The 10,629-nt window shown below is 46.3% G+C and overlaps 1 protein-coding gene across 5 annotated transcripts; it reads left to right on the forward strand.

The window, feature by feature from the left end:
- The first annotated feature begins 604 nt into the window (after positions 1-604).
- hipk1a (homeodomain interacting protein kinase 1a) lies at positions 605-10,277 on the forward strand. 5 transcript variants are annotated; one of them, XM_034591250.1, is made up of 17 exons: positions 605-958; positions 2,258-2,988; positions 3,498-3,871; positions 3,962-4,085; positions 4,651-4,770; positions 4,875-4,961; positions 5,094-5,275; positions 5,376-5,526; positions 5,720-5,924; positions 6,127-6,245; positions 6,688-6,825; positions 7,549-7,700; positions 8,304-8,456; positions 8,626-8,796; positions 8,884-9,077; positions 9,174-9,307; positions 9,540-10,277. In XM_034591250.1, the coding sequence occupies exons 2-17, from the start codon at positions 2,260-2,262 to the stop codon at positions 9,969-9,971; spliced, it is 3,465 nt and encodes a 1,154-aa protein (XP_034447141.1). In that variant the 5' UTR covers positions 605-958; positions 2,258-2,259; the 3' UTR covers positions 9,972-10,277. The 5 variants fall into 5 exon arrangements, with proteins under 5 accessions (XP_034447141.1, XP_034447140.1, XP_034447144.1 ...); XM_034591249.1 differs by having other exon boundaries at positions 605-935; XM_034591253.1 differs by having other exon boundaries at positions 605-887.
- Positions 10,278-10,629: the final 352 nt, after the last annotated feature.

Below are 10,629 nucleotides of genomic sequence, written 5' to 3' on the forward strand. Positions count from 1 at the left end.
CTGAGACACCAGCGCCCTCTTGAGGTGAAGTGTGAGACCAGTGAGTGGACGTCACAAATGGTTTAATCTCTTTAAATACATTATTTTTAGTGCACCAGAACTTTTTTTAAATTGTATTTATTGTAAGATAATATGGATTTAGGATTGAATTATAATGCAGAAATAAAATTATTAAACTAAATCATTTCCACTTGAAATGTTAAACATAAATACAGGTGTTTTCTGCATTGTTTATATTGTGAAATAAGTTTTTATATATCAGTAAACATGTGTTTGAAACGTTCATATCGGCCGATTTTTATCGTCCAACTAATAAATCGGTCGAGTTCCACCACTTTCATATAAATGCACCAGAAATAATATCTCTGTGCTTTTATAAGTAAATGTAATATTTATGTTAATAGTACAGATCCTTTCTTTCTGACTACTCTAACTTTATTTACATTGAAATGTGAGTATATTTTTTTACTTTAACTTACAGTGGAGTTTTTCTTTCTTTATAAACTTATGAAAACAGATTTAAGTCAGAGTTTTGATTTAAAATTTTAGTTGTAGTGTTTCAGTGACAGATTGTGACGTGTGGCCGTCAGTGACGTCATGTTGACAGGAAGTGGGACGTCGCTGGCAGCAGCAGAAGAAGATGGAGCTGAGGGAAGATGGAGCTGAGAGAAGATGGAGCTGAGAGTTTTCAGGCTTCAGGCTCGTTACGATGATTTGTGACAGTTTCTTCTCCCTCTCGCTGCATCATGTGACCTCGGAGTCCAGTCACATGGGACTGGAAGCTCGGAGCTAGCTGTTAGCTGTTAGCTGTTAGCTGTTAGCTGTTAGCTTGGTCCTCCATCCTTCCTGTTGCAGCTCAGGTGATCAGCTGCAGCTCAGACAACATGGTGAGGCCTTAAAGTCCCAACTGCAGCGGTGTGTCCGGACATCTACAGGTACTAATACTACTACTATACAGGTACTAATACTACAGGTACTGTTACTACTAAACAGGTACTAATACTGCTATACAGGTACTGTTACTGCAACACAGGTACTGTTACTACTATACAGGTACTGTTACTGCAACACAGGTACTGTTACTACTATACAGGTACTGTTACTACAACACAAGTTCTGTTACTACTACACAGGTACTGTTACTACTATACAGGTACTGTTACTGCAACACAGGTACTGTTACTGCAACACAGGTACTGTTACTACAACACAAGTACTGTTACTACTATACAGGCACTGTTACTACTATACAGGTACTGTTACTGCAACACAGGTACTGTTATTACTATACAGGCACTGTTACTACAACACAAGTACTGTTACTACTATACAGGCACTGCTACTACTATACAGGTACTGTTACTGCAACACAGGTACTGTTACTACTATACAGGCACTGTTACTACAACACAGGTACTGTTACTACTATACAGGTACTGTTACTGCAACACAAGTTCTGTTACTACTATACAGGCACTGTTACTACTATACAGGTACTGTTACTGCAACACAGGTACTGTTACTACTATACAGACACTGTTACTACAACACAAGTACTGTTACTACTATACAGGTACTGTTACTACAACACAAGTACTGTTACTACAACACAAGTACTGTTACTACAATACAGGTACTGTTACTACAATACAGGTACTTTTACTACTATACAGGTGCTAATACTACTATAGAACACAGTTACTGTTACTATTACATAAGTACTATTACTACTATACAGTTACTAATACTACTATACAGGTACTGGCACTGCAACACAAGTACTGTTACTTCTATACAGGTTCTGTTACTACAACACAGGTACTGTCACTAATTACATTGATGTACATATGTACATATCTCCCATTATTCAGAAATCTGAGTAGAAAATTACAGATTAAGATGAATAAGTTTTCAATCTCTCCAGTGAAATGTATGAAGGTTTAAATTGGAAGTGACATGTGCAACCAATAATTAAATCGTGCAGCAGTGGAAGGTGGGAAGCAAAGTTCAGTGTCAAGTCCAGTTAGATGAAATGTGTGAAATTAACCTGCAGGGATCAAATGACAGATGTGCAACAAACAATTTAGCAGCATGATGGTGGAGGTGGATGTGATTTACAGGGTTTGATATCGTTCAGAGGCTTCATATCGTTTCTGTAAGATCAGGAGTAGATGACAAACTCTTTTTCAGCCTCTTGTCTCGGGGGGGTTTAGGCGTCCAGCTGATGTTTGCTTCGTATCTTTACTGTCGTCCACAGACATGGCATCGCAGCTCCAGGTGTTCTCCTCCCCCTCTGTGTCCTCCAGTGCCTACTCCCGTTCAAAGAGGCTCAAAGTGGAGAACCCTGCCTGGGAAGTGTCCAACCAGCTGGGAGACAATGGTTTCTACCAGCAGAGCCCCACCCAGGGAGCTGCACCCTCCACTTCTGGCTCTAACTTCAACCCAGTGTACAACCCCAACCCGGTCCCTCTGCCGACCGCAGGCTCCCGGGAGCAGACGGTGGTGCGGGCAGCAGACAGCACGGGCAGCCTTCGCGGACCTCCCTCCTCCTCCTCGTCCTCCTCCTCCAGCCGTCGTGTCAAGGACGCAGAGTCCTCCTCTCAGCCGTGTGACCTCTACCACAAGCAGTACAGCCTGAAGCGGAAAAGTGAGGAGGTGGACAGCAGCGACAGCGTCCAGATACTTGAGGAGCTCTCAGCCCCTGTGGTCTCGAACCGCACCGGTGGTGGAGGGGCCACCACCACAGCTCAATCCATAGCACATTCCACTTCTACCACGAAGAGCAGCAACTCCCACAGTGAGGGCGACTACCAGCTGGTGCAGCATGAGATCCTGTGCTCCATGTCCAACAGCTACGAGGTGCTGGAGTTCCTGGGACGCGGTACTTTTGGCCAGGTGGCCAAATGCTGGAAGAGGGGCACAAATGAGATAGTGGCCATTAAAATCTTGAAGAACCATCCCTCTTATGCTCGGCAAGGTCAAATAGAAGTGAGTATGATATTGTAATGAATGAAAACACCAGGTTGGATAGATGGAGAGCTGCTGTCACCTCTCAACCTTTAGCAGGTTTTTCACAGATCAAAACCCCAGAACTTCCCTGTGAATCCTCATGTTTCTGTCTTTCCTTAAGTTTGTAAATCATCCTGTGATAGTTGTCTCTACATCCATGGGGGCCGGTGCAAACAGGAACTGCTAAGAGCTGATTCAGAATGACTTAATCAACACGATGTACTCGGGGTGAAGCTCTGACTCACTAAACTGTTGATCTATACAGTGTGTCCCTGCTTCTCGCCCGATGTCTGCTGGGATTGGCTCCAGCCCCCTAGCAACCCTTAAAGGATAAGTGGTTTAGATGATGGATGGATGGATGTTAAACTGATAAATGTAATTAAACCTGTGGACACACGGGGGGGGGGGGGGGGGGGGGGGGGGGGAAGCTGTGTACTGCAGCATGTATAGTACAACACATTGATTCAACTTCTGAATCCCGTTGACAGGTGAGCATCCTCAGCAGGCTGAGCACAGAGAACGCTGACGAGTTCAACTTCGTCCGCTCGTACGAGTGTTTCCAGCACAAGAACCACACGTGCCTTGTGTTTGAGATGCTGGAGCAGAACCTTTACGACTTCCTGAAGCACAGCAAGTTCAGCCCGCTGCTGCTCAAGTGCATCCGGCCTATTCTGCAGCAGGTCGCCACGGCGCTGATGAAGCTGAAGAGCTTGGGGCTGATCCATGCCGACCTGAAGCCTGAAAACATCATGCTGGTGGATCCTTTGAGGCAGCCCTACCGGGTGAAGGTCATTGATTTTGGCTCCGCCAGCCACGTGTCCAAAGCGGTTTGCTCCACCTACCTGCAGTCACGATACTACAGGTGAGAGTTTCAGTCTGTGCAGTGAACCATCAGCTCATCGTGTCTGCAACATGTAAACTATCAGCTGTGATTTATTTTCCATTCCTGCAGAGCTCCGGAGATCATCCTGGGCCTTCCTTTCTGTGAAGCCATCGACATGTGGTCTTTGGGATGCGTCATTGCCGAGCTGTTTTTGGGATGGCCCCTCTACCCTGGGGCCTCAGAGTACGACCAGGTGCTGCCATGCTAACTGTTATAAACTCCACAACCAGACGAATATACACCAGGTTCATCAACTGCCTCATTTTGATGTTTGATGTCAGGCAGGATCGTTTGAAAAGTGCTTAAATAAAGCAAAGCAACGGAACCACAATGCAGTTCGGAAACACATAAATATGAATGAGCATTGTTTGCTGTGACGCCTCGAACGTGTACGTACGAGTGCTCTGTGTGAAAAGTCCTGAACAAGTCCATAAAGAACATAGTACACAGTACAAAGCTAATGCCTCGGTTGAACTGTTCCCTTAAGAGCGTTTAGCACTTCGTCTGTGAATGTGAACAAGGTGTGAGAGTCGGTGATTACTGCTGCTGGCAGTGGAGTCATTTGAGTCATAGCAGGTTCGTCAGGGTGTCAGACACCAGAGGGAAGATATTCATTTAAATTCTTTCTTTTAGTTCTGCGTGTTTTCACTTGTTTTTCTTGTCAGTGTTTAAACCTCCGGTGGTTTTAACTGTAACTGTCAAACTGTTTCTCTCACACCAGCCGCTGACATTTTTTATTTTTTGCGTTTCTCTCTCAGATCCGTTACATCTCTCAGACCCAGGGGCTTCCAGCAGAGTACCTGCTGAGTGCAGGGACCAAGACCTGCCGCTTTTTCAACCGAGGCCCCGACTCCAGCTACCCCCTCTGGAGACTCAAAGTAGGTGTCTCTCTGCGGAAGCCGGTCATCAGTCACAACATGTCTGCTGCAGCATCTTAACAGGACATTTACTGAGCTCGTGCTGTGGTTCTTTTTTTCTGCAGACACCTGCAGAGCATGAGGCCGAGATGGGGATCAAGTCAAAGGAGGCGAGAAAATACATCTTCAACTGTCTGGATGATATGATGCAGGTGAGGTACAGTTAAGAGAACATTATTGTCAATGCCTCCAAAGGGACGGGGGAGTCAGGTGAGCTTCTGCAGTTGACTTTAATATTATTGCCAAAACTGTTTATTTTACACAAACATCCTTTCCCCCGGCAGGTGAACATGACAAACCTGGAGGGGACGGACATCCTGGCAGAGAAGGCCGACAGGCGGGAGTTCATAGACCTGCTGAAGAAGATGCTGACGCTCGACGCAGACAAACGCATCACGCCCATGAAGACTCTGAACCACCCGTTTGTCACCATGACCCACCTGCTGCACTTTCCTCACAGCTCACAGTAAGACAGGAGGTTTTTTGAATGGTTTATCAGTAGAAGTATTGAGTTTTATTGTCTCGTCGACCCCACGAATCAAATCTTTTATTTCCTCTACTTTCAGTGTGAAGTCCTGCTTCCAAAATATGGACATATGCAAACGCAGATGCAGCGCCTTTGAGAACGGGAAAAACATGTTTGCCAGCAACAACACCCCGAGTGCAGCCACCAACCTCACGGTCACCTTCAGTAGCCAGTTAAACCAGCACAATCAGGTGAGAATACCAACTGGGATCTGGGTCGGAGTCATTCTGTTCTGCGAGGAACAGTTGGAAATACAGACTTTTGTTCATCTAATTGTCTTCTCGGCTCTTTTGTGCACAACATGTAACATGAAATCTCAAACCTTTCAGAGACATCTTGCTGAATATATCTGTCACTCTTGGTTTCTACTCTTGTGTTTTCCAGATGTCCTCGACAGGAGGTCAGTCCCTGTCCCTCAGCAGCAACGTCCCGCTGCTGAACTACCAGCCCGGCCTCTACCAGCAGGCCACCATTAACATCCCCGGCCTCACCCAGCAGGGTGTGCCGCTGCAGACCAGACCCACCCAGCTCTGCACCCAGACGGAGCCCTTCCAGCAAACACTCATCGTGTGCCCCCCCACCATCCAGGGTGAGAATATTATTATTTTGTTGCCGCAAAGAAAAGAATCTGAGGTGCTATAATAATTTGACCAAACAGCAACAGCATAAATTAGAGCAATACACATTATACTTTATACTAGTTTCATAATGTCTTACATTCTTTATTTTATATTTCTCTTTGTGTGCGTGTGTTGTATTTTTGACATAATCTGCGTCGTCTCATCTTCTAGGTCTTCAGACTTCTAATAAGCCCTCTGGTTATCCGGTGAGGATGGACAACTCGGTACCATTGGTTCCTCAGAACCAGTCGTCCCAGTCTCTTCACATCCAGCCCAGCATGCTGGCACAGGTAGGAACCAGTGTGGCTCCGAACAGACGTTTTAATGAACCTGAATCCAGTATTAAATTCATCAGGGTTGAATTGATCAGCATCAGCAGTGGTGGAATGTAACTAAGTACAGTTACTCTGTTCTCAAGTAAATTGTTTTCATACTTGTGCTTTGTTTGAGCATTTAATTGATTCAACTTTTACATTATTAGTTAAACCTGAATCAATGTGTTTTATAAGTTTTAATGAAAAACAGGTCGGTAGATCCAGAATGGAGTCGACCTCCTGGACTGTGAATATCAGTATTTTTTGTTCTGTCACTAACTCAAACCTCTTGATCGGAGGCGGAGTCTCCATCAGTCTTCGTCCTCTTTAGGACTCATCAGAACATGAAGCATGTCTGTGTCTGTGTTGGCGTCCTATCGCTCCCTCCCTCCACCTTCCCCTCACTCCCTCCTCCCAGGCCTCCTTCGACCCCCTGCTGTTTGGCAGCCTGTACGCCTCAGTGGCGGCGATGCCACGTTTAGGCTCGTCCCGGCTGCCAGTTGGCTGTAGGGGTGGAAACCTCTGCAGCTGTCTGGATCAGAAAGCCTCCACGCTGGTAAAACACCACAATCACAACAGCCACTTTGTTCCAAAGCTCTTCCTTCTTACTCCGAGGACTTTTCGTTATGTCGGTGTTGTGCCGCAAAGCATGAGACGCATCTGCAACTCAGACCTCCTGGTTTTCTCTGTTGCTTCTGGTGTTCCTCTAACTATCAACTCTAACTTGCTGTTTTGAAAGGTCGTGGTCAGTAATGAGCTCATGGACTCAGCAGTGTTTCCCAAAAATTAATCAGACAACATTTTTTAAGCTTCAGGAACTCCTGCGAAAATCTTATTTTATTAAAAAATGCCAGGTCTGGTCACCGTAGCAATGAGACCAGCGTTGACACCTTCCTTATCTCAGACTAACTCATTCCTTTCAGGTTCTCTTTCTTTCCACTTGACTCTTTTGCTTCTGTCGTCTCCTGTAGCAACAAACACAGTTCTCTCTGCACAGGAACATCTCCATTATCTATCTATTATCTCTTTGGCCTTGTTTATCTCTGATGTGACACCTTCTCTGTGACTTGGTGAAGGACGGAGGTGGAAACCTTTGTGTTTGTCTTCAGGCTGCATGTCTCTTCTTTCAGTATCATTCTCTGAGGAAATAATTCCAACTTCTTTTTCCACTGTGGTCGACACACAGCACTTAGATACATTCTCACAAACTGTCCAGTGCAGTCATTATCGTATCATATATATATTACAATCTTTTTTATTTCCGTGTGTGTTAATGCAGCAGGGCTGGCCGGCAGGCACACAGCAGATTCTCATCCCCTCCACCTGGCAGCAGATGCCTGGCATGGCCATCCACAACCCTGGGCAGACCGTGGTGCCTGACTCACAGATGGAAGCCCCCGTGTCTGACAGTCAGCAAGCGTCTGGCTGGAGGTGAGTTCAGTCGAAGAGGGATTTTTTATTTAAAAACAACACTATGTTACTCTGTCTAGCTCCGTATCAGAGTGATTAAGTGGTTTATAGAGACAAAAACAAAGTCTACCAATGTGTTGAGTGGAGGTCTGACTGTGTAGTTCCACTCACGGTGGATATTACCCATGATCCTCTGCTTCCTGAACCAGAAGAGCTGCTGCTGTAACAAATCCACCAAACTCTTTTTAGAAAGTTTCCTGCTGAATATTGAACACAAACTCTGGTTTAATAACTTCTGGGTCTTTTTAACTGATCCACAGTTCAGCTTCAGTCTTTAACTTGCTGGAGCTGATTCTGACAGTTGAAGCTGTGACTCTCAGTCACTTCTTCTCACAGGAGATCGAACCCACTCACCTTAGTTACACACATCAGACGTCCAGGGTGAAGAGAGGGAATGAAAGGAAACATTCTCCATTTTCACAGAAACTGAACCAACTTTTTAAGGTTAAAAAGTGTTGCTTTGAAACGTCCTGATATTAAAATGTAATGGTTCTGTTTGTAAGGGACCAGACAGTCATACAGAAGTGATGCGGTTTAGTAAAATGATTCTTTCCTTTTCCAAAGGGGTCGTCATGGCAGCCAGTTCGATGGCGTCGCCCAGCAGGACTCTGGCGTCGGCCGTCACGCTGCCTCCCAGAACCACAACTCAGGGGCCGCTCACTCGAGAGCCCAACAGGGCAAGAGGTCCAAGGCGCGACACGCAGAGAGCAGAGCCAGGTACCCAGTCAAACCATCACACTCTGAAATCATGAACGTGTTGTTAGGGAGCAGGTCGTCGCTGACCTCTAGCGCCCCCCTGTGTTCAGATGTCCGAACCTATCACGTGAAATATTCAACCAGAGTTTGTTTGGAATGAGGCGGTGACAGTTTGTCTGTCTCCCTGCAGGCCTGTGTCCTCAGTGACTTCAGCCCACACTGTGGTCCACAACACGTCCACTCTAGGCGGGGACCAGTCTCAGCCCATCGTCATCTCTGACACACCGAGTCCTGCCGTCAGCATCATCACCATCCACAGTGACTCGGAGGAGGAGGACGACAGGAAGTTCCCCGCGGCGTGGTGAGCTCTCTTCCTGTCAGCAGAATTACCAGAGTAACGTTGAGAGGTTTTGATTTGCTGATACTATAATTCCCTTTTCTCCTGCAGCTCCGGAACGAGCCAGAGGCCCAACGTGATCAGCTGCGTGACGGTGCACGACTCCCATGACTCTGACTCCTCCACCAGCAGCCCCCTCAGCCCCAAGACCTCCTCACAGCCCGCCAAGGCCCTGGCCGTCATCATGCCCTCTGTGAAGAGCCAGTCTGGAGAGAGCACAACCCACAAAGCTCCAGCTGCTCCAGGTTCGATCGAGCAGCTGTCAATTTATACCTCCATCAGCTGGAATTTAAACTCTTCTCTGTGCTCACAGTGTTCAATCTTTTTTTTTTCGCCGGTAGATCAAACTACAAGTAGTGTTGGAAAGTCCAAGAAGGCGTCGACGCTTCAGTCCAGTCGACCAGGAGATTCCAACACTGAGCGCAGTCAACAGCAGTCGGCCTCCAGCAGAACTCAGCCTCTCAACCTGAGTCAGGTAACAACTTTCAACAACTTCAATCTGTCTGTTTATTAGATTGAATGCTCTTATTTTGAAGGAATATGTCAATAGAAAAGATCTAAAGCTTTTGATCTGTGACCATTCTGATCAAATGAACAAATCCTAGATCTAATAAACTAAATTCTTGAAATTCAGTAGATAAATGATGTTTTTTAAAACGCCACATGTCTGGATGCTGAGTCAGATTCTCTCCGTTCTGTCGTTACAGGTTCAACAATCTGTGATGTCATCATCCAATGACCAAACAGGAAGCAGTAGTTCCCTGAGGCGGCAGCCCACATACCCCCCTCCCGTCTCCTCCCACTCATCCTACCGCCTCCACGAAAACGCCCTCTTCACCTCGACGCCCAACCTGTACGCGTACCCGGCGTCTGCCGCCCTGGCCTCCGTGTCCCAGGCTGTGGATCAGATGCAAGGTGGCTCGTCCCGCCACAGCCGAGCGAGCGGCGCCTTCTCCTCTCTGGCGCTGCTGCAGAAGAACGGCAGCCTGGTCCTGGGAGGTTCTGCTCCGGCACAGTACGCCAACCACCAACACCACCTCCCGCAGCAGCAGCAGCCGCTGCCGCCGCTCGGGGAGCAGCCGTTCCAACGCACCAGTGCTGCTTACCAACGGAAACTCAACCAGTACCCCTACCTGTAAAGACTGAGGGGGACAGACGCTCTGCATGAAAACCAAATTTAGACCGAGACTAGAGACGAGCACAAGCTCATCACAGGCGGCTGTGATTGGACTTTTTTCATTTCCTTTACAGCCCAGTGTTTGTTTTCAGACCTTTCTCCGTTTTATTTTAATCACAGTGGGTTTTTAATCTATTCGTACTTTGGAGTTTGTGTTGCATTGAATCACGGGACATTCCCAGCGCCGTCTGGAAGTTTTTCAATTCAGTTTCAGCACATTCGGTCTGAAGTTGAACAGCGAGGACGAGGTTTGATTTAACTTCGAGAGCGTTTATTTCCACGTCAGATAATCCGTGTGGAGATCGTTGCCACTTTTACACAGTGATCAAATTAATGTGATCAAACTTCTCGACTGCACTTTGTGTTGATTCTGCACACGTAAAACACAAAATGTAATTTTAGTGTTGACGAAAACTGGAACTTGACTAACTATTATGCTGCTCTATTATTATTATTGTTAATCATGTAATAATTGTTTAAAAGTTGCATTCGCATTTACACAATCGCCTTAAATATCTAGGCCAATTTCTTTAGTTATTTTAAAGCTAAATATGTCGGCACGTTGTGATGAGTTAGATGAATATGTTGTGTGTTTTCTTTATGAATGTACCGTGTGTGTG

This window comes from Hippoglossus hippoglossus, chromosome 7, assembly GCF_009819705.1.
Source record: "Hippoglossus hippoglossus isolate fHipHip1 chromosome 7, fHipHip1.pri, whole genome shotgun sequence".
Classification (NCBI taxonomy): Eukaryota; Metazoa; Chordata; class Actinopteri; order Pleuronectiformes; family Pleuronectidae; genus Hippoglossus; species Hippoglossus hippoglossus.